The sequence below is a fragment of the Uloborus diversus genome, chromosome 5 (genome assembly GCF_026930045.1).
Source record: "Uloborus diversus isolate 005 chromosome 5, Udiv.v.3.1, whole genome shotgun sequence".
Classification (NCBI taxonomy): Eukaryota; Metazoa; Arthropoda; class Arachnida; order Araneae; family Uloboridae; genus Uloborus; species Uloborus diversus.
This window is the reverse complement of record NC_072735.1, coordinates 11,133,341-11,158,182: the sequence shown is the minus strand read 5'-3', so window position 1 is coordinate 11,158,182 and position 24,842 is coordinate 11,133,341. Positions and strand designations below refer to the sequence as shown.

The 24,842-nt window shown below is 31.6% G+C and overlaps 1 protein-coding gene across 1 annotated transcript in view; it reads left to right on the top strand.

Annotated features, from left to right (window-relative positions):
* The window catches only part of LOC129222442 (V-type proton ATPase 116 kDa subunit a 1-like), an 86,279-nt gene that overhangs the window by 27,605 nt on the left and 33,832 nt on the right, over positions 1–24,842 (top strand). The window contains exons 10-17 of the mRNA XM_054856956.1: positions 549–627; positions 746–843; positions 4,811–4,939; positions 8,011–8,093; positions 18,381–18,507; positions 18,591–18,673; positions 19,240–19,333; positions 20,686–20,898. Coding sequence (XP_054712931.1) covers positions 549–627; positions 746–843; positions 4,811–4,939; positions 8,011–8,093; positions 18,381–18,507; positions 18,591–18,673; positions 19,240–19,333; positions 20,686–20,898 — 906 coding nt within the window. The remainder of the gene's footprint in view (positions 1–548; positions 628–745; positions 844–4,810; positions 4,940–8,010; positions 8,094–18,380; positions 18,508–18,590; positions 18,674–19,239; positions 19,334–20,685; positions 20,899–24,842) is intronic.

The following is a 24,842-nucleotide window of genomic DNA, read 5'->3' as shown; positions in this document are numbered from 1 at the left end:
TGAACACTCTCTAATGTGAGCACCCCAATATTCTTAACACTTTTTGATAGTCCCTGCGAATACAAATGCGTTATCCAGTCTCCCTCTATAATGAACACCTCCATAATCTGAACACTTTTGTTTGGTCCTTTGAATGTTCAGAATAGAGAGAGTCCACTGTATTTTTATTTATTTATTTATTTATTTTGGAAAAGGGGGAGCAGCTGCCCTTTCTTGCCCCTCTCTGGGTAGATTCATGATATGTATCGTAAATTTTTCTGATAGTTATTAAAATAAATTGATAAATTTAAATGTTGGCAAAATAAATCGAGAAAAGTAACTCATTCTCCAGAGTTTGTTAATACATAATAAAGTGTTGCTTTTAAACCATCGTAATTAAAAACGACAGTTAACATCATAGAGATAAATATTCTCTTTTTAGATGTGTTATGTTCCATGTTCAGTTATTCATATATGGGTCTCCTCCTGTCATATTTTCATTCAATTTTTAAAAGTCTTCTAAATATAGATTGAGTTGACAAGTTAAACTGACTTTTTTTACTTTTCAGATTAATGTTTCCATCAGTGCCTTCCAAAGGAAGTTCATCAACCAAGTAAGAAGATGTGATGAAATGGAAAGAAAACTTAGTAAGTTTTTGCTAATAAATTTTGAATGTTGAGGGCTTTTTTTTTTGCTTCTAATGTGTTTGAATCTCACTATTGTTATTTTTTCGTTTTTCATTTATTTTTTATTTTTAATTTTCAGCTTACATTGAAAAAGAAATCTTGAAGGATGAAATTCGTATGGAAGACGTGTATGTAAACCCTATTGCTCCTATGCCAAAAGAAATGATAGATTTAGAGGTAATATATTCTTTTCAAGCCATGAATCTGTACCTCAGAGCCAAACCAACGTAAGTCACATATCCGCTACCTTACAGGAGAGTGGGAAAATGGTTGCCTGGTGCATACATAGGACAGGACTTTCGCTCTTTTAACACTGTTAAATAATTATGATGTATTTTGAATCACGTTCATATGACTCAATGTAGAATAGAATCCTATATACAATGCACTAACGAGCAGGGTTGGCAAGGTTTTGGACTCTACGGCAAAAACCACGGTAAAAACCCTGGTTTTTACTGTCCTGTCCAAAATTCTTGTGTCCAAAACTGTCCGAAAGTGTCCAAAACTATATTTTTAGAAAAATGTATTTTGTGAGAAACCATTAAAAAACAGAATAAAATGTATCAAAGTAATGTTTTACATTGAGCATTTTTTCAATGAGAACATTCAACTTATTTATGCAGCTGATTTTAATCTAGTAACATAGAAGTTAAATTCTTGATTAAAATTTCAACTTGTATGCATGAGTTTATTATATTTTTATTTTTTTGATAATAGTAACCAAATTTCCCTATGTTTATGCTTGTGTGCAAATGAAAGCAGGATTGGCAAGCTTTTTACCATCCTGTTCAAAACTCTTGTATCCAAAACTATTTTGTGAGAAAATATCAAAAACAAAACAAACTGTGTCAATTTTTTTTATTATTATTAATATATTTATTCAATGTAAACATTCAAGTATAAATATATACATAACTTATTTATGCAGCTGATATTAATTAGTTTTGTAGCAATTAAATTCTTCATTAAAAATTTTATGCAGGAGTTTTTTTTTTCTTTCATTTACCAAATTTTTTGACATTTATGCACGTGTGCAAAAGAATGTTCCAAATATAGTGTAATATTTGACTTAAATGCTATAAATTACAATTTTTTGTTAGTTACAGAATGTATTATATTAAAAATATGAACTAAAAAATGAATAGCACAAGTTTTATAATGTAAGTGTGTTATCATCAATTTCTTGTTCTTTAATCTATATGATTTAAAAAAGTATTTTCGTTAAAACATCATGTAAAACTTATTTGCAAAAACCATTAAAAAAAATCAAGCTTTTTTTTTGCACCTAAATATTGCACATTTAATAACATTCCTTTGAGTTATAAATGGAACAGAAATTAGTTGCCTTAATAGTGTTGTGAATTTCCTTTCATAACTCTATCAATTGTTACATAAGGAAGTTTTTGTGTAATAGTTATTGGCAATTTTTTTAAGTAATTTTTTTTTAAATGAATATTTTGGAGAGAAATATTATCAAATACTCATGAATTAAACCTCATTAATATCTATATTTATGCATTACGAATATTGCAGTAAATACAAATTGATTAGATTATAACCCCTTTAGCTTTATCATAGTTTTGGACAGTTTAAGACAGTTTCGGACACTTTTAGACAATTTTAGACACTTTTGGACAGTAAAAACCTCCTGTCCTGTCCTAAACCAGTTTTGGACAGTCCAAAACCCAACCCTGCTAACAAGTAGATAATTGCTATTTTTGGACTACGTTTGTCCGACTCTGAGGTACAGAAATTTCAAAATACTTTTTTTAATTATCTCAAAAATTGAGTTTGAAATTTAGTTGTTGTGCTAAAATAAAAAATTACATCCCAATAAAATCCAGTTTTGAGAAAGATGTTTAAACTTTTAAGTTATCTACTTTCTGAAGATAAAAGAAAAGCTAATGTACTCGATTAAAGCAATGTGTACATTTCTGAAAAGGTGTTCCTGTAGAAATTTATAGCTTTCATGCTGAAATTTTTACTTGGAAGCATTTTGGTGAAATGTTTTGGCAATTGTACAGAAAAAGCCAACTATTGGCTATCATATAATTGCTGGACCAGTACAGTAAAACCCCTCCTAACGGACACCCCTCTTATGTGGACAATTTTTAATTCCCCAGTTCCAATGCAAATAACATTATTAAACCCCTGTCCTGCAGACACCTCTCTATTGTGGACAAAAAAAAATTGTCCCCGTAAGTGTCCGCATTAGAGGAATTTTACTGTATCTGTCATTTTTTTTTTGTATCATCCTTCAACAATGAAAGAAAAAAGATAAATTATTACAGTAGAAGACCATTATAACGCCGACCTGTATAACGCAATTCTCTATAAACCGCACAACTTTTCAGAAGTAAACAATAGGTTTTTAAGCTTAAAAAATCCCTGTTTTGCTTTGCAAAAATAAAAATTGTTAGGCAAATTGAGTTTTGAAACAGTTTTTCATCTTTCCATCTTAATTCAAAGGTTTTAAATTTAGAATTAGTAATCTTAATAAACAGAAAATACCAGATGGCTCTTGAAAATGCAGCTGTTATGCAAACCATGAAGCTAGCAGAAGTGCAGGATTTTGATTGTGAAACATATTTATTTGTGAATAACTAATTGTAATAATGGTGCTTTAACACTCATTGCAGATAAAACTCATTCTGAAGTGCTAATATATAGATAGATTCTGAATGTTAGTTTCAAAATTTGTGAAATGATCTGTATAACGCAAAAGCTGTGGTCCCAAGGTGTGCATTATAACGGTCTTCTACTGTAGCTCTTTTGAGCATAAGAAGTCTTGCAGCCCAATATAAATATGAAGTATCTTCAGGAGGGGAGATTGTCATACAAAAAGAAGAATTATGCACATCCTGAAGACCATAGCAGTTTCAGAGGTGCTCACTTTCTGAGTCAACTCCCGTATCACACAAAATGCAGCTAAAAGAGTCTACAAATCTAAATGTAAACGTCTTGTAAAAAGAAAGAGATCAATGGCTTTAGGGTGGTCTCTGGGAAGACAAGATGAAAAGGCTCTCCCAAAATGTGTGAAGACTTTTCTGTTTTCTCTGTTGAAAATGCATGGTACTCACGAATTTTTTGCTTGAGCTAAACTTTGATGTTTCTTAAGTTATCAGGGGACAGGAGACGCAGGAGGTGTCAAGAGAAAAGCCTCTTTTTGCAAGATTGTCTGCGATTTCATTACCCCAAAGACCATAATGGCTAGGAATTTTTTGCATAATAATCACTTTACCTGAAGTTAGGAGAGTATTAATAACTAGAAAATCACCCATCAAGTTATGACGGGTGAAAATTGCTTCGACATTTGAACGAAGCCAATGCCTGTTCAGTGATATTTTGATAGTTGAAATTGCAACCCTAACTCCAATGGATTAATCCTGAACTCCAGTAGACAGTGTTCATTGTGGACCATTTTTTCGTTTCTTTATTCTCCTGAAATGACACCTTACCAGTAAAACAGTTAAGTGACTGGATCGAGTTCAGCCTTTTCAAAATGAAGCCTTTCCCTGCATGTTAAACATTACCAAAACGTATCAAATTCTCATGCCGTGGTGCGAGTTTCATTGTTGAAACTCCCGGGTTACTTGATCATTTTATATTATTTGTATTAGGATGATTTTGCATTGTAATTCAATGGTGGTAGGAAGCAGCATACGGGATTAATAGTATGGATTTCAACATGACAGTCAATGAACAGTACAGATTTCTCATATGTGCTTTCTTTTGAAGAACCAGGTGAAATGATATTGTCCGAGTTTAAACTCAAAGATTTTTAGTTGTAAAAACCTGGAGAAAACACCACAGAGTGCTCTTCTAGAGGTTCACTCAGCTGAGCCATCTTTGTAAATATTTATCCACTTGTAAAATTTAGATGCTTTGAAGCAGCTTGTATTTTTATTTAAGGTAAAACTTGATTTTTTTATGAATTTTTTTTTCTTCAAATATTGTAATAAGTGGTAAGTTCAAGTTTTTGTCCACATTTTTGAACCATTGAGTTTAACTTGAGTAGGTAGTAGTTTATTTGTTGAACTGTTGGCTTGTCAAATTCTTAATGCAATTTTTGTGTTAAAATTGCATTTAAATTAATGTATTAGCTTTTAATTTTTTTAAATAAAAAAGATACTTTTCTTTCCAGACAACATTTGAAAAATTAGAAAATGAATTGAAAGAAGTTTGCTCGAATTCAGATGCATTGAAGAAGACACATTTTGAGTTAACTGAGCTAAAAAATGTTTTAACTCAAGCTCATCTTTTTCTATCGGCTGTAAGTATTTCATCTGTCTGTAGACACATGATTGATAAATATATGCAATTAATTGCTCTCATTTCAGTTGTTGGTTTATTGGGATATTTCTTCTGTAAAATGCAGCAGTTTTAATTTGGTCATACGATTGTACAGAAGATAGCTAATTTTGTACAAGTTATGGTTTTATTTGCATATTTTTCATGCTAAATGTTTGTCAAACCTAAAAAAAAACTAAAAATATAGCATGTGTTTAATGCTATTTTCGATGTTTTTAACAGATTACAAAAATCTGTAAAACTAACACAGATCCATGCACATCAACTTTTAAACATTACACATTAAAATTACTCATTTTGGCTGTTTTTAATTTGTCACTCAAGCTGACTTTTTAACCAAATTTTTAGGCTTACATGCAGGGCCCAATACATTCAGTTAAAAGTTGTTTATGGGTATCTTCACACAAATATTGCTTGCGAAATTGATAAACTTTTGAAAAATAAAATCAGTCCATTGACAAAATTTTATAAACATTGCAATTTTCACAAAAATCTATTTTTAAACAGGTTTTTGGAGATTTGCTTGAAGCTAAATTTGTTTGTGTAATAGAATACTGAACTGATTAATATGAACAGTGTATGAGTATAACATTTTGTAGTATATTAACTTAATTTTATCAGTTTTTGTCTGCATGTGGATCACATGCTTACAAGATATTTTCTCAGATGTGCTGTAACAAAATTAGGTTAATGGATAGTAAACTAATGTGGTTAATGCAGCGAGTTTTAGAATGCATGTACTGTCTTCTTTTTAAATTTTAATTTTAATTTGCAAAAAGTCATTAAAACGCTATTATTAAGACTCATTAACAAAACGATGACAGACTAAACACCCTAAGTATTCTCTCAAGTGAAAAATTCTTGATAAATAACATGCCTTTTTAATGAAAATGTTATTGTTTTGTTTTCTCCAAAAGTAAATAACATATATAATTTCAAAATAAGTAACTTGTGTAACGTCCTACCTGCATATTTAATATTCAAGACTCATTTTGTGAACTGCCATTTAAATGACTCATGAGTGCCACTGTGTATTTTGTGATTTTCTTCAGGAAGGAAAAAAGTGCTTAACTGATTTTTGATTTGTGAAGTCTGAATAGTCCCTTTCATAAATAATAGTTCAGTACCTGGACGAGCGAGCCTCGCTCGGCTTTAAAAGAATGATTTTTTTTCAAATTATGTTTTTTTAAGGTTCAATACTTTTCCAAATATACTTGAAAAGCTTCATGTTAACGAAATATTAAGCACTGGACCTTCTTATAACACTAAAGTACCAAACAGAGAAGATTCTGAATGCAATTAAATCAACATTTTGCTTTAAACTATCTATTACATTTGTTTCCACTATACAATTTTCTTGTCAGTAATTAGAATATTTTGACCTTAGTTTTGCTACGGTGAAATCGATTTTTAACCAAATACTTCCTTTCATACTATGATGCGTTTCACGATTTTATCCCAATCGAGATTTTCTTTTTGAATAAGTACTTTTAGTTTTTACGCCAAAAAATGCTACATACAGCATAATATCCATCAAAACTGATGATCCACAAACCATTCCAACAAATGATAACAACTGTCTTAACAAAACATAAACAATCTCAAGACATACACTTCTTCGAAATAAAATTAAGATGCGTGATTTAAAAAACATGTTAAACTATTTGAAGTGTAAAAAGAAAATAAATAAATAAAATATAAAATAGGATGGTCAAGCAATAGTTTCACTTAAAAAAGAAAAAAAGCCTTACATCGACTTACATACTGCTTTTGAATTTGTTTTCAGCCAAGTGTGTTTGAAATTAGCCAAAGTGGCCAATATCAGCCAAGCCTGGCAACCCTGAGCAAGCATAAAATTTTAAAGCGAGGAGAGACAAATTTTCATTGTTATGGTTGCAAATCGTCTGCCTGATGCGTCAACTCACGGTTTGCTTCAAGGTTTAACTTAATTTGACTTTATATTAAAAAACTTTTTTGTAAAAAATCACATCTTTACAGAAAAAACACTGATGTAGATGAACTTAGAATGCAAAACTACAATTAAATCCAAAATTTCATCCAAATCGTTAGAGCCGTTTCCGAGATAAGAAATATATATATATACCCACAAGAATTGCTCATTTAAAGGTATAAGATAAAGATTTAATTTTACTATTTTTACTAACAGATTTATGGAAATATGACATGATCAGTTGTAACTGATAAGAAAAGTTTATCAAAACAAAATGTTCGAAAAGAAATTGAAATGTTTCAGTTTGCAAACAAGATGGGGGCTGTGGCACCTTAGGGTGCCACAGAGGGACACACACTGTGCCATAAATTGTCCATGGTATCAATGTAATGTATATATAATAGAGATGGAAGGGTGCCATGAAAAAATTCTAATTCTTCAAAGGGTGCTGCAAACTGAAAAAAACTGGGAACCCCTACTCTGATGTAGAAGTAAAATACCAAATCTAAAGAAGTTCTTCTGCCCTTACATAAAAGTTTGGTAAGACGTCATTTGGAGTATGCTGTTCAGTTTTGGTCTCCTTATCTTAAGAAAGATATAAATTTATTGGAAAGGGTTCAAAGGCGGGCTACAAGGCTAATAAATGGACTTTCTCACTTAGACTATGATTCCAGGCTTAGAAGGCTAAAAATGTAGTCTTGAGCAAAGAAGAGACCGAGGGGACATGATTCAGCTGTTTAAATTTATTAAAATGGAAGATGTTACGGGGCTGAAGTTTAGCACTGAAAACAGGACAAGGGGTCATTGTTTTAAGCTATTTAAATCTCAGACTAACATGGATATTAGGAAAAGTTATTATTTTAGCAGGGTAGTGGAACCTTGGAACAGCTTACCGGAAGAGGTGGTAATGAGCAAGGGAGTAGGTAGTTTGATGAGAGCCATTGATCTTCACTGGGAATTGTAAATTGACAGGGACCAATCTAGCTGGACCCAGAGCCTGTTGCTGGTCGTCACTTTTGTATTTGTATAAGTTTGTTGAGATGTTTTATGTTAAGAAAACCTTTTTTCTCTTTCTTTTAAAGCAAGAAGTAAATCATGTGGATACTATGGATAGTGCAACTTTGGTTGGAAATGAAGTATCGCCTGATATGCCGTCGCAGCATGGGTATGGTTTCATTTTTAAAGAATGCTTCCCCCTCACTTCCCAATTAATTTTATTTTTGATCAGGAAGTTCAGTGAAGCACTGCTTTATACATTTTTGAAGGGACTGCATGAAAAAAGTATTAATAAAAAAATGTGCAATAGGTATACGTTAATATGTTTTTGGACTCTACAGGGACTAATTTAAAAAACGTATGAGAAAAATGTATAAATGGTGCTTCACTACATTTAGATTTTTTAGATACTTGAATAAGTTTCAAAATAACACAGGTTCAATACATCATAGGTTCAATATAAAACTATACAAACCCTCACTTTGAGCTTTGTCATGTTTCCGGAACTGTATTTTTCCAGATTTTTTTTTGTAACTTAAAACTAATAAATACATGTGCAAATAGGGACTGTTTTCTATTTATAGCATATCATTTAAACAAAACAAAACAAAAAGCTGATAATTAGCACTACAACTCTTAAAGAATCAATGGGCATAGTTTATCATTTGAATTTTATCCCATTGATCTCCTGCAGTGGCAAAAGGCTGTATCTACAGAAGTTAGTTTTTGAAATACTGTCAGTCCTGCTTAATCGAATGCCGCTGCTTACTAGGAACATTATTTGATTGAGTACGGAAATTTTCTATATTTTACTAAATTCACACCATTTGTCTTAAAACATAAAAATAATAGATCAATACCAAATAAAGGAAGTTACTATTGTTATCGATAAAAGTTTTTGAAATAAGTAAGCACCAAAATAGTATAACATTTAAGTTTGTAAGTCCATATGAAAATTATAAAAATGTGACTTACGACTTGAGCTATAAAATCTTTGTTTTGGCACCTTTTTTCAGCTCATTATTTTTGAAAAAGTCCATAATAATGGATTGCTTGCTCAAAGTTTTTGGGAACACTTTTCTACCTCCTTTTTTTTTCTCTCCTCGTCTGCCATGTTTTAATATTTCGATATATTATCATCTGAAATGTGTACAAAGGTGTTTGTGCTTTAAAATTTCCAAAAATTTTGGAATTCTGTTTTCAACAATTTTGGGCTGAAAAAATGTTCTAAAAGTGGAAACTTGTTTTAAAAAACTTTTAAAATGTTTTTTTCCAATTATTTTTGTATACATATTTTAAGAGTTTTTAGAAGGTTGGAGGGGGCAAGCTTCCCCTTGGTTTCCAAAAATTACTCACTTTCTTCAGAAAATTTTACTTTGATCCACTCTCCCTTGTGTGTGTGTGTGTATTTCTTTGTGTTATTTAAATTAATAACCAGGTACATTATCTATTGAGTTTTTTTCTTCCTTTTTTGTTATAGCAAAAATAAAAAAAAGATTGAGTTGTAGAAATGTTTTAAATGAATATGAATTGTTTTTCTTGCCCAATGTTAGCAAATAGAATTACTTAGTATCAGAGTTGGCAAAGTTTTGGACACTACGGTAAAAACTACGGTGAAAACCCTGGTTTTTACCGTCGTGTCAAAACTGTCGGAAAGTGTCTAAAACTATATATATATATATATATATATATATATATACAGGGGCGGACTGGCTGACTTTGGCCCAGTCGGCAAAATAATATTTTGGCCCACTTCTGTAAATTAGTCGAGGAAAGACATTAAAATACCACTAGTTCCTATTTTTCTTTAAGTTCCTAAATCAAGATTTAAAGTTCTAAAATAGAAAATTATGAAACGTAAAATATAGCTAACATTGACACATTTTTTATGTGCCTTGAAAGGATACTTACGGTTATAAGCCTGAAAAGGCACATCTTTAAGCTTCCATACTGACAACATAGGAAGGACACAAGGAAAAAGATGAGGAGCCAAGTAAATCCCCCCCGGAAATTTTTTTAAATTGGTTAATCTATATAGGCCTAAGAAAAGAATCGGGACACAGGGTTCTAGTTCCCTTCCAAGCGATATTTTCAAAGTTGATGTCAAAAACACAATTTTACAATTTTCGGTAGCGTTCAAGGAGAGGGAAAACAAGAGGTTCCCCCACAATTTTGTTTTCTTAACTTTTTTTTTTTCAAAATTAAGATTCATTTTAGTCTATCTTTGTTTACAATAGAATGTCGGGGGCTCTTCCCAGAAATTCTCGGAAATGGGAAGTTTCAGAAAAGCAATTTTACGCTACCCTTAATAAAATTAATGTAATTTTATGGAACAGCAGAGGGAGCTCTCTACAAAATGGTTTAGGGTTTGAACTATTAAAAAACCCAAAACTAACTTTGGTCACGTTTGAGAGAATAGGAAGGTCAGTGATCTCATTTGGAAACATTTAAAAACTGAAGTAAACTTGACCCAATTTTAAACTACATTTCGTTACTATAGGGAATCTGGCGACTCTCTTTTGAAAATTTCCAACATTGAAATTTTAAAAATATATTCTTATAATATGTTTGGAAACATTGAAAGGAAAAGAGAAAGGTTCCCCCAAGATTTTTTAGAAGGGCACCGTGCCCTTCCGCATTTAAGCTAACCTTCGGCCCCTGTCCTTGAAACGTCATTCTTTCGTTTCAATCATTTATCCACAAGAATCTGATTAGAATATATCTAAATGTTTTTTGTATTCCCTTGAAACCAAACATTAAAAAACTTTTTAATATTTTAAAAATAATTACTATTGAAAACACTTGAACTTTGTATGTACCTAGTATACCAAAAAGTAAAAGAAGCACCTTTTTTATCCAACAAAACTTCTCTACCCTTTTCTCCCTTTTATCTGAAAGTGCACTGCCTTTTTTTGGTCTGAAAGAAACACTAGTTCTCTCTGGGCATTTTTTTCTGAAACTGAAATCAATTTTTGGCTATAATGCAAATAAAAGCGTTACGAAGCTCTCCCATGGAAATTTCTATAAGTGAAATTCTAAGCTATCTTTAGTGACTTAAAGGGAAAGGACTAAGCTTCAAAGACTTTGTTTGGCAATTTTTCGATAATTACAGGGGTCCGAGAAACAAAATGTCTTTTTTTTTTTTTTTTTTTTTGATCATTTAAAAAAACTTCTCCGTCTTTTTCTGCTTAAAAAGACGTCTGAATCTTGTTTCTATCTTAATTAGAACGAAAGATATAATAATTTTTGTTGCATTCTTTTAACTAATATATTTAACTTTAAAACTTCAAACGCGTTTCTCTTCATGATGCAGTTTTTCCCGATTTTTGGCATTCAAACTCTTATAAGTCAAGAACTGATAAAGATAAAGCAATGAAATTTGGAGCATATCTTTTTCAAACAGTTTACTTTGATTTTTATACGGTGAATTTGAAAAAAACCATTAATTCAAAAAATATGTTCTTTTTTTTTTTTAAGTATCTTTGAATTTTTTAAAATTTTTCTTGAAATATTTTCTATTTTTATTGAATTAAGATTTTTTAAATCGTGAATAAAATTTAAAACTTAGATATTTGTGCGTAGTTTTTGAAAAAAATTTGAAAATTGACCAAGAATATTTTGAGTTTTAGCAATTTAAACAACCTCATTTTTTTAGAAAACAATAACTAAAATTTAAATATTTTTTTAAATATTTATGTTATGATTTTGCGAATCAAACTGATGGTGAATTAGTGCAAAAAATTTCAAAACTCTAAATTGTTTAATACCATTTTTTTTTTCAAAATGTATCCCGGACCACCTTAAATCTGTAATACACAATTTCCTTCTTGGACCTTGATGCAAAAACCAAGCACCAGGTAAGTCCCGACTCACTCATTTTTGGTAAGATCAATAAATAACATTAGTGTCTGATCGAAAGTCTAATTTCTTTCCCACATTATTTACTAGAAAGCAGAGGTCTATTCTTACATTTGTGACCCGTTGTTGCACCAATCGGAACAACCAATTCTCCACACGCAAAAATGAATTTTTTTAAAAGGACAAGTTTGGACTTAACTCATTCCTGCATCATAGTCCCCATCCTTGTGCATGCCGCTGCTTATGTATCCCCCCACACCCCAAAGCATGGCCCACTCATTTATAGCAGGGTCCACACATTTGTAGCAGGGCCGGGGCCGCTTTGTCTAGTGGTGCAGGCCAATTGTTGTTAATAGACACACTAATATAAGATTTTGAAAGTTCTTTTTTCATCCCGGGCCCTTTTTCAGGTCGCGTTGGACCCTAATTTCTCCCCCTCCCGTTTCCTCAATGTGGAAGTCATGGACCCCAGAGCTCTAAAAACTAGAGAAAAAGTTGACAAAGAGAGGAAAGCATTCGCACCTGTGGACTTCGGCTATTTACTTTGGCCCCTGGCTAAGGATGGGAGAAAAATAAGCCTGCTTCCAAACACTTTTTTCCCATAGAGTGAACAAATTTCATTTTTTCTTCTATTATTACGCTTTAAATAATGTTAGATGTGAATTAAATGTATTAAGTTCAATAAAAAATTGCTTAAAGTGGCCCACTCGGCGGTTGGCCCATTCGGGGATCCCCGACTAGCCGACCTGACCAGTCCGCCCCTGTATATATATATATATATAGAGAGAGAGAGAAATTGTATTTTGTGAGATAACATCACAAACAGAATAAAATGTATCAAAGTAATGTTTTACATTGAACATTTATTCAATGTCAACATTCAACTTATTTATTTTAATCTAATTACATAGAAGTTGAATTATTGATTAAATTTCAATTTGTATGCCTGAGTTTATTTTATTATTATTATTTTTTCTGTGATAGTAACCAAATTTCCCTATGTTTATGCATATGTGCAAATAAAAGCAGTGTTGCAAGGTTTTTATCGTCCCGTTAAAAACCCTTGTGTCCAAAACTGTCCGAAAGTGTCCAAAATTATGTTGCTTTTTCATAAAATATTTAATGAATTTGTTCAATGTAAATGTTCAATTTGTAACTTATTGAAACAACTGATTTTAATCTAGTTACATAGAAATTAAATTCTTCATTAAAAATTTAAATATGTATGCATGAGTTCCTCCCCCCCCTCATAAACCAAAATTTTTGACAGTTATGCATGTGTACACATGGGCGGATTTATGGGGGGTAGAGGGGGGCAATGCCCCCCCGGTTTTAAGAGAACTTTATGAAGTAATAACACATTTTCCAAAAATAAAAAAAAATCATTATTTTTTCTTTTTTGAATAGTTTAGAAGAGCATGGGTGGATTTATAGGGGGGGGGGCATAAGGGCAATACCCCCCAGTTTTGAGAGGACTTTATATAGTAACAACACATCTTCCAAAATCTGAAAACAAAAAAAACATGACTTTTTTCTTTTTTGAATAGTTCAGCGAAAATGAAGAGAATAGCAAATGTCCTTTTCTGATGAGAGAAAAGAAAAGGACAAAAAAAAAAAAAAAACTAACATTAAATACAAATAGTGCAGCTGTCACTGGGGTGCTGAAAATGTGTCTAAATTCACTATTTTGGACTGAAAACCATTTGGGCAAGTGTATGAAAATATAGGCTAAACAAGCTATACATTAAGCTGCAACACTCAATAATAGTTGACGATTATTTTAACAAATTAGAACCTAAAGCAAATGGGGAGGACCCCCCCCCCCCATTCGCGCTAACAGAACGATCTACTCGTTATGATTTGTGTCCACATTTAAAGCGGATTTGTGCATAATATTTATGTTCTTAGTAGATTAATTGGCTTTTTGAGAGATTCTAAAAAATAGTTCCCCCCCCCCCGCCTTTTAAAGAGAGAGAGAGAAATTTAATTCTAACACAAACTGAATAAATTTCAGTTATCTGAGTATTCTGATTAATTGAATCTTTTTACTTACTGGGAAAGTACTATTTTACTTACTTTATAAATACTGTTTAAAAAGTAAGGTAAGTCATAATCATCTAAGTCTAAGTGAGTCAGTCCTTGTCATTATTGAAACCTAAATAATTGAGTCGATAAAAGTTTTGAAAAATTTGTGTAAAATTTTATAAAAATCTATAAAAACCCTAACAAAGATTGGTAAAATCCTTTGGTAAGATCCTTTAATTGTGAAAACTGAGGAATTTTTGTAAAAATTAAAAGAAAATCAAGCAAAAATCTGCAGGTAAGAGTGAATTACAAACAGGGCTGAATTTGCCTATAAGATAAACAAGCTATTGCTTAGGGCCCATGCTTTGAAGTGGGTCCCTAACTCCCAAAAAAATTGCATGATTCGTTCCTTAAAAAATGAAAATTGGTTGAAAAAACTAATTTTATTTTCAAGTGCTTGAACACTTTGAATGTTTGGGAACATGTGGCTACAAATCTTAAATTTTAAAATTTCTAACAAATGGTAGAGGAAGAGGAATGCCAAAATTTGCCAAATTCAGCTCCTTGCCACATCCTGCATTAAAAATGTAAAAATCATGGTTCTTGCGTTTGTAACATATTATTCGAAATAAATTTTTGTGACTCACATGTTTCATATCTTGCTATATATTCAATCCCTCATGCAGAATTTTTGAAATTCTTTAGCATTGATTGCGTTTGTCTTACTTCTACTGCATTGTTAATCTGTTTAGCCCGAAAAAAAAATCATACACTACCTCTATTCCTTTTCGGTTTCTGCACTTCGTATAATTAAAAAAAGGTTGTTCTTATGAGAAATCTATAGTTTATTTTTTCTTTCAAACTCAAAATGGCTGTTTCTTACAAAGTTTGAACAATACTGTACAACTGTATAATCTAGTTATCACTTTCTTTGTCTGTCCCATTAACCTTTATAAGGCTTCAAAATGCAGAATTTTATATCCATTTTACAAAATTTCTTCCGGGGGAGAAACCACCGGGACCCCTAAAATTAGAGATATTCTATTTCCCACTTAAAAGGGAGCCCTGTGTCACTCTCTTGATATCAGCCCCCTCTCTTAAGGTCAATTCAAAAAGGACAACATGAAAACACACATTAATAAAAACAACACGAAAAAGTAAAGCATAGACAAAAACATGGGAGTGGGGGGGGGGCTATAAAAATGTTGCTCAAAAAAAAAAAATCCTGCCCCCCCAGGAACTCAGTCCTAAATCCACCTATGTGTGTACAAAAGAAAATGTTCAAAATATAGTGCAATAATTGACTTAAATGCAATAAATTACAATTTCTTTGTAGTTACAGAATGTAATCTATTAAAAATATGAACTAAAAAAAGAATAGCGCAAGTTTAAAACATCAGTGTTTAATCATTAATTTCTTGTTCTTTGACCTATGATTTAAAAAATATTTTTTTTTTAAAAAACATCATATACAATTTATTTGCAAAAACCATTAAAAAATAAAGCTTTTTTTTTTTTTACCAAAATATTGCACATTTAATCAATGCCTTTGAGTCTTAAATGGAACTGAAATTAGTTGTCTTGATAGTGTTGTGAATTTCCTTTCATAACTCTACCAACTGTTACATAATGAAGTTTTTATGTAATAGAGTTATTGGCAACTTTTTTTAACCCATTAATGCCGGTTTTGAAAATAAACTTTGACAATTTTATTAGTATTTATTTATTTTATGTCTAGTAAGTGCATCATATACAAATTTAATTTTTCCCGTTGAATTTTCTATTTTTATTTTTATGGTAGATTTTTCTACCAACCGGCTTTTGTATGGTCTGTGCACATTTTTTTGCAAATTTTACATTTATTGTTTGATTGCAATAATTGCATTGATTATCGATTATAAATATTTATAATTGTAAAATATTACTTACACTTACATAAAAGAGTTTTCTAATTAAAATTTCATTTATTTCAAAAGAAAAAAGAAATGTGTTCATTTTGTAAAATAAAATTTTATGAAATATGAAATTTAAAAAAATTGATGCTAAAAAATGTAGTAAAATTTCGAAAATAATTAAACTGAATATTTATGCATCAGAAACTTCTCGGGATGAATAGTGAATCGTCTTTTCAAAAAGTCTGGAATATTTGCCATTCTTTTACAGCACTTTGCACAAATTGCCGCAAAAAAAAGTGACCAGCACATTTTTTTTGTGACAATTTCTAATACTGTATTCTTCTACAGATCAAAAAGATCTATCCAACAAATGCACTTGCTATGTGTTTCAATAACTATGACATTGGAATAATTAAATTATTTTTCTCAAAAGCATCGTATTTACTGCCCGATTCACATCATGTCCTTATTACTTTATTGCTTGTAATTGCTGCTGCAGTTCTGACGTTCCATTTTACAACATCATCTTCATTACAGCATTATCACATGTTATTCTTAGTTGATTGTGTGTGTGTGTGTTTCTTCATTTCATTTCTTGAACCCAATGGAGCATCCAATTGGATTCCTCTTTCAATGCATAAGTTGAAAGAATACCCCTTTTAGAATGTTCATTTAGCACAGGTATACAAGTAAAAAATTGCCCATAATCAGATGCATTTCCTCTTGTACTTAGGTACTTATTATTTTTCCAAAAATCCAAGTGAAACGTCAGCCTATACCAATTTGTCTAGGTGCCGCAATGTGGTTCCGAAAGAAATATAAGTCCGTATGATGAGAATAACACCCACAGCTTAGACCCAAATCGAATCGAATTTCCTCTTATCAGCTTTTTTCGTCTATGATGTCCATAATAAATTAACAACAATACTAAAATACTTAAACTCTTTAAAAATATCACTTAATTGTACAAATTTTAGATCAAACACTTCATTTGTCCGAAGCAAGACTGACTACATATTTGCCGGTTGGTACAATTTACTACCATTGAAAGTAAAAGGGAATTTACAACACGAAACAAAGATAAGAACTTTTTAAAAGTATATTTAAATAAAATACACTTACAATTACGATACAACTTTAAAAGCCTCTTTAAATTACTAAAATACATGCAATTCTTGCATTTTAGTTTTTGACGGAAGAGGAATGCTGTTGGAATTATCATTTATTCAAGTTTTAAGCCTACTAATACGCCCGTTTTTAACAAAGATACAGTAAACAGATTTTTTTCCCTTTCTGTGATTATTTACTATGTAAAATGCACAGCTGTTTTGGTAATATCATCATGTAAGGATGAAATATATTTTTTCCGGTTGGTATATTTTTGTACCAACCGGCATGAATGGGTTAAGTAAAATAATTTTTAATTGAACATTTTGGAGAAAAATATCATCAAATACTCATTAATTAAACCTCATTAATATATATATTTATGCCTTATGAATATTGCAGTAAAAATAAATTGACTAGATTACACCCCTTTAGCTTTAGCATACTTTTGGTCAGTTTAAGACAGTTTAGGACGGTAAAAACCACCTGTCCTGTCCTAAACCAGTTTTGGACAGTCCAAAACCTGACCCTGCTTAGTATTTTATATCAAAAATTGTCCTTACTTAATTTATTTTTAATTTATTCTAAAGTAGCTGCGTCACTCTAATTTACACGGTCTACCTCAAAAATAAAAGTTATTTCAGGTGACTCACGTTCAACAACTAGGCTTCAATTAGAGAAAGAAAAAAAAAACGCTGTTAAATTTCCCATCAAAATAATTGTTGAATTTCCCTAATGGCAAATCTGAAAGCCCTGAATGAATTAAACACAACACTCCATTAATACAATTAAAATCCTTGATTATCTTCTGCTAGCTGTACAAAGAAAAGAAAAGAGTCAAAGGGGGAAAAATTTCCGCAAACAGTATAATTATCAAATAGGATGAACTTAAAAAAAAATTAAAAATTAATTTGAATTTTGACATCTGAAATTCAAATTATGTTCTCCACAATCACGAGTGTGTGTGTGTGGGGGGGGAGGTATGTGTGTTTGTGTGTAGGGGGCATATGTATGCGTGTGTAGGCATGTGTGTTTATGTCTGTGTGCAGGTATGAGTGTTAATGTGTGGGGGGGGGGGTATGTGTATGTGTGCGTAGGCATATGTGTTCGTGTCTATGTGCAGGCATGAATGTGTGGGTAGTTGTGCGTATGTGTATGTGTATATTTTTGAGTGTATGTATGTGTAGGTGTCTGTATGCGTGTGTGTATGTGTATGTGTATGTGTGTGTGGGTGTCTGTATGTATGCGTGTGTATGTGTTTGTGTATGTGTGTCTGCATGTATGCGTGTGTGTGTAGTTGTGTATGTATGCGCGTGTGTGTAGGACATGGATGCAACCTGGAGACGGTTTTCGCTAGAGGAGCAGCATCGTGAGGAGCCGGTCGACGGTGATGGTGCGGAGGGTGGCGGAGGGAAAATAAAATGATAGGACGACAAAAACAGTCAAATGAGAACAATAAGCAATCGTGATTGCTCAAAAAAAAAAAAAAAAAAACCAATAATAACAGTTAATGTATCATTGAATTCTACCTTTATAAAAATGTGGTTCACATATGTAAACTTATTTTAAAGGTTTGTGGCTGGTGTGATCCTTAGAGAACGCATTTTAGGATTTGAAATGATGTTGTGGCGGGTCTGTCGGGGAAATGTTTTCTTAAGGAGAGCAGATATGGATACTGTGATAGAAGATCCGGTTACAGTATGTATCTTTTCACTCTGGGGATACGTTATTTTCTTGTCAGTTGTAAATCAGGAGAAAATTTCAAACTTGTTTCTTTATAGGGTGAAAAATTGCACAAAGTTGTATTTGTTCTATTTTTCCAAGGTGATCATTTAAAGAGTCGTGTCAAAAAAATATGTGATGGGTAAGTTGCTTTTTTTTTTGTAATGCTCATTGACGACTACTAGAGCCCATATTATATGTGCAAAGAAATGAACATGTGCATATGCAATTGCTCATTTTTGCTTCATTTGACTTTAATGCATGTAACTGCATAAAAACTTCAAATTTTCAAAATAACTGAGTATTACTGCATTTTTCACTCACTTATATATTTGTTTTTCATAAAAGAAAAACTAAAAAAATCTATTTAACTCTTTAAAAGGAACAAAAAATTAGGTGACCTGTGGATTTTTCTCAGGTCACCCGATTTTTTGTGCATACTATTTTTTGTGTATATTGCTTCTAAAAATATAAAAAATACAAGAATAGAAACGCCATTTCTGTCTTCATTCATCTGTGAAAACTTTCATTTGCATGAATAAAGAATTTTCAGAACATTTTAGCGCTATTTTTAAAGAAAATTAATATTTACTATAGGAATTTTTAGTGTATATTTGCAATCATATTTTGATGTTTTTATTGTGCATATATTCCGGACTTTATTAATGACATATAATTGTTATTATAGTTATATTTCTTCTATTGCAGTTTTCATGCTACTTTGTATCCTTGTCCTGAAACATATGATGAAAGAGAAAATATGTTGGTTGGTGTAAAGACTAGGTTGGAAGATTTGAGCCATGTACGTGATCTTGATGTGTCTCTATGCCAGTTTAGTTTAGTTTTATGTCGACTATCTGAAGAAAATATTTATAGAAAAATGTTTTTAAAAAAAAGAAAAGGAAACAGTTTCGTGTTTTTTCAGGCATCAAGTCATTATACTGTTGAACCTCGTTAATACAAAATTGCTTAACATGAAATATCGCAAAAATACTCGTTTGTCCCATGTTAACAACCATTTAATAGTTGTTTGGATAAGATAAAATTCAGTCAGAAAAGAAAAAGAAAAAAAAATTAGAGTGATCCTGATTCCATTAAGAAATTTATCATTAGATTCTCAGTTAGCTATAAATTGGTTTGAAGTAAATACAACTTTACACGAAGCTTCTGGGAGGGACTCTAGATAAGGATCTTAACAACTGACTGGTAATAGAAAATTGAGCATTTAAGTCAAGAAACCATCAAAAGCAACATAGGTTTTTCTAGCTAGACCAAAAAAAAAAAAAAACTTTGTTCTCTAAAAGCAAATGAAAAACAAAATAGTCACAATGATCACACAACTGCTAGTGCAAAATGTATTTAAAAACACAGCCACATTTATAAATTACATGATATTTTTAATGAAAAAAAAAGAAAAGAAAAACACTTGCACTACTCTAATATATAAATTTTTAATGTAGTCATTCTTTGTAAAAAAAAAACTTTCAACAGACTAATTCAAAACCTTGTTGAAACTAAAGGTTCAGTATGCTTGATTTTTAAAATATTTTTGAAAGAAAATTTCCGGTAATTCATAAGTTTTACTATGCCTTTCATATGAAGATATGCACTGCGTATCAATGTGTGCTTACCTCTGGGGGTGCTGAATCAGGTGTTGCTTGACCCTGGTAAAAAAAAAACTCTGCCGCATCCAACCGGTTAAACTATGCCTAGTAATATGTACAGGGGACCCTGGAGTGTTATGTTATATCAAGGGCGCCCATATAGGGGGGGCAAGGGGGGCTCGAGCCCGCCTTAGAAATTAGAACTTTCTTCCTTTTAGTACTTTTTTCTTTTCAAAAATGTAAAAACATTTCTCCAGCCATTAATGAATAAGTTATTAAAAATGTCAAATTTTAATGACTCTAATCTGTCCTGAAATCAGCTTCCATGGGGAAAATATCCTGCTAAACCATGGTTAAAATATCTGAGCCCCTCCCCTTACAATTTTACATATGGGCGCCCATGTGTTATATCAATGTATGCTGTAAAGTCATTTGCTTTTGCTTGGGTCCTGTCAACCATTACCAGGACTAAGAGTTGTGCTTAAAAGTTTTGTTCTTGATTGGGTATACTTCCTTGCTGCTTTTACAGAAGAACTTTCTTTATCTTTAGATTTTAAATCAAACTCAAGATCATCGCCATCGCTTACTTACCAATGCTGCTAAAAACATCAAGAGCTGGTTGATCAAAGTGCGCAAAATCAAAGCAATATATGTCACTATGAATATGTTCAATCAAGATGTCACCAGAGAGTGCCTTATTGCTGAATGCTGGGCATCAACCAACGATTCAGCTCAAGTCCAACAAGCACTACGGGAAGCTTCAGTATGTGCTGATTTTTTACATCTTTACATAGTATAAAATGAAGTCCCCAAAAAGTGTCTGTGTGTTTGAACTCGCAAAACTCGAGAACTACCCCGGCCGATTGCGCTGAAATTTTCAGTTTGTTCCTCTAAGTCCTGAGAAGGTTTGCAGACCTGTTCGAAAAAAATTCAATGAATAGTTCTTTTTTCATTCCAATGTATGTCCAATTTTCACATAAATTCTCAAATATGGGGGTGAAAAATTACTTGCACATATTAATATTACATATCGTTAGAAAGGGTAGAATTTTCCGCGTTCTACGCAATTTGTTTCAATGATCTAACTTTATTACCGCGGGAGTTATTTGCGTTTTTAGCTCGAATTTTTTAGGCTTAGCTGAAATTTAGGCACTACTTTCTTCATTAAATAAATCAATAAAAAGTGGAGGAATTGTACCAAAGCTTTCTTTTTAACGCCATTGGAAAAAGCGACCTTTTTTACTCCAGATCTAACTCGACCTATGGTCGAAAAAATGAGCTTTTATCTTGAAAGGAAAAAAAGGTACAAGCCTTTTTAAATCAAGTTTAAGAAATCTCAAGTCCATTCAAATTGTGAACCATTTTCTTTCGCATTTTAATTCCTTAAACTTATTTTATTTCGTGTTTCCATGGTTATGCATTTTAAATCCATCTTTTTGGATTAAATTTCTTAAAAGTATTTCAATATCTGTCGTCATCAACTACTCTTTTATCCACTCTTAATGAGAAATGAAAATGTACCTGGGGGGGGGGGGGAGGGGGTTGTTCGATCTTTGTCTAAAACGAATGAAATTTCCAACCTATGGTCCACAGGGCACATCCGATTCAAAATCAAATTTGGTGATTTGGCACCAGTGACTGAATAATAAACAGCAGATAAGACGGATGTCACCAGAACAGCGTAGCCACCATATAGGCCACCAATATTTACCTTCCCTAACTGAAAGACCCTTGATTTTAAAATTTGTAACAAATGGAAGGGGAGATGCCAAAATGTATCATATTCAGCTTTTTGCTGCATCCAGCGAAAATGTAAAAACCATGGTTCTCATTTTTCTGTCTCATACTGATTGAAATAAATTTTTGTGCCTCACATGTTTCCATATCTTGCTATTGATTTAATCCCGAATTCAGTGTCTAGGAAATTCTTCTATTGCTTGTTTTTATCTTACTTCTGATGCATGCTGTCGATCTGTTTAGCATGAGCAAAAAATATTACTTTAGCTCTATCCTTTTTCGCTCACTAAACTACTTGTACATGGGGGGGAAAAATGTAAATTGAAATCTATGGTACATATTAAACTTAAAATAGGTGTTTCTTACAAAGTTCGAGCAATTTTTTTTTTTCCGTAAACTGTACAATCAAGTATTAAAATGTCAGAGACTGGAAAGTGCAAATGAAGTGTTTTGAATAATTTTAATTGTTCTCGACTCCTTGGAAATAATTAAATGAGTCTTTTGAAATTTCTTGAAAAGTGCTTCAATTTCATTCCTTATCAAGTGCATAAAATATAAATTGTCGGAATTGGCGAGACGCTACTTTATAAATACATGTTTTCTAAATGTGTGTACACCCTTTCTTTTAAACTATATTTTACTATTAATCATTTTATATTTAACTCAGTGCTGTGTTTGTCGGTGGTTTGGAGGGATGGGGAGGGGGGGGGGGGCTCAAAAACTTAACTGAAACAGATGTGAGCCAGTGACAATGCATGATCTTTTCTTTTCCCTCAGTCTTCCTCTCCATCAGTTAATGTCAGGGGCGTAGCTAAGGGGGGGGTTTTGGGGACAACCCCCCCCCCCCGAAAAGTTAGTCTCAAAAAAAAAACAGAAAAAGAAGAGAGAAGTAAAAGAAAAAAAAAAGAAGAAAAGGAAAAAATTCCAAGCGATTATACATATATATATATATATATATATATATATATATATATATATATATATATATATATATATATATATATATATATATGTATAATCGCTTGGAATTTTTTCCTTTTCTTCTTTTTTTTTTCTTTTACTATATATTATATATATATATATATATATATATTTATATATATATATATATATATATATATATATATATATATATATATATATATATATATATATATATATATATATATATATATGAGCCGCTCAGAAGCCAATGCGGTTAAGTCCATTTTTTGATATTTTCTGATTTTTGGAAATTTTGATAAAATAAATAATAATCTTCTTAGTTACTAAAGGATTTACTCGTTGATTACTTTTTCTAGGTTAGACAGCCCTTTTTTTAATAGCTCCTGAATATATTGTATAATAATTTCAGAAGCCATTGTGAATAAGTCCACCTTTTATCAATATTTTTTTACATAAGTTTTGAAATGAAAATTAAATTCGTCCTCTTCTTTCGATATTTGTTGGCAACACCGAAAAACAAGAAATTCATAGTAACTGTAACCGTTACCTTCTAATTAGAATTTTTTGAGTTTTAAGCATATGCGTTATAACACAAAAATATTACGTTGAAGTGTTTACGAAAATTATTGTGTTATCAAAAACATTAAATAAATTTTCTTTAATAACTGTAAAAATTCTGACTTTTTAAAATAATAAAAAAGATTTATTGTAAGGGTATAAAAAACTAAAAATGTCAATGGAAATAGAACACAGTGAAAGTGATACGATATTTCGTTCTAATTCAAGGAGAGTTAACCGTATTGGTTCTGATACATCGCCATGATAGAAAGACTAACAAGGGCTACATGTATGTTTGGCCGAAATGAATCCACAAGAATTTCTTTCCACAAAATCATTGGAAGAAGCTGTTACCAACAGAAAAAAATCAACAAGTGGACTAACAGTCAATTGACTTAATATGAGATGCATAAAAGTGGAAAGGTCAAACCGAAGCAGCATTAAGTTCAAACATAATTCTGACGAGGATGATACCTTTCATGTAATTAATATAAAAAAAAATAGGTAGGCCAGTCAATTTAAAAAATATAACTCAACCTGTATTATATCCTAATGGCAAAACAATTTCAAGAGAAACAAAAAAAGACATCATATGTTTATTAAAGTATATACCTCCAATTAAACACGACTTTTACAGGCATTAAAAACAACACGTGGAGATCAAGATTTACATTTAAATAACTCGGAAGAAGATTACGTTTGTTATGATGAATAAACATAAAACTTTTGACAATAAATGTTATTTTATTATTTTTACTTAAATTTCTTATCTTTTTCAGCTGCCAAAAGGTATAAGTCCTAAAATTTTTGAGATGCTGTCATTATTTCAATAAATACTTACGTTTTTATTTACACATCCTGTACATATCTTGTTTTTCTGCAGAGTTTACACCTCGAAAAAAGACTTTATACGTTTTTCTAATTAAATTAATAAACCAAGAATTTTTTAAACTAATGTATCAAAAAACATTAATTTTCTCAATTTTTGTGTTTTGGACTTAACCGTATTGGCGTCTGAGCGGCTCATATATAAAAGAAGTACCCCCCCCCCGAAAGTCGGGTCTAGCTACGCCACTGGTTAATGTCAAGGATTCGTTTTCGTCAGTTAGTGTCAAGGAACAATTTTTATTTTGAACCATCTTAAGTTGCTAAATAATGTAAGATTTAAAAGAAAAAAAATTGAATTTTGACATTTTGAATTTAAATTATGTTTTTCGCAATCACAAGTGTGTGTGTGAGTGTGTATGTAGGCATGTGTGTTTGTGTCTGTGTGCAGGCATAAGTGTGTGTGTGTAGGTGAATGTGTGCAGATATGAGTGTGTGGGTATGTGTGTGTGTGTCGGATATAGATGTAACCTACAGACGGTTTTTGCTAGGGGAGCAGCATCGGGAGGGGCCGGTCGACGGCAGTGCTGCAGAGGGAGGCGGGAGAGGGGATAAAATCATAGGACGCCAAAAACAGTCAAA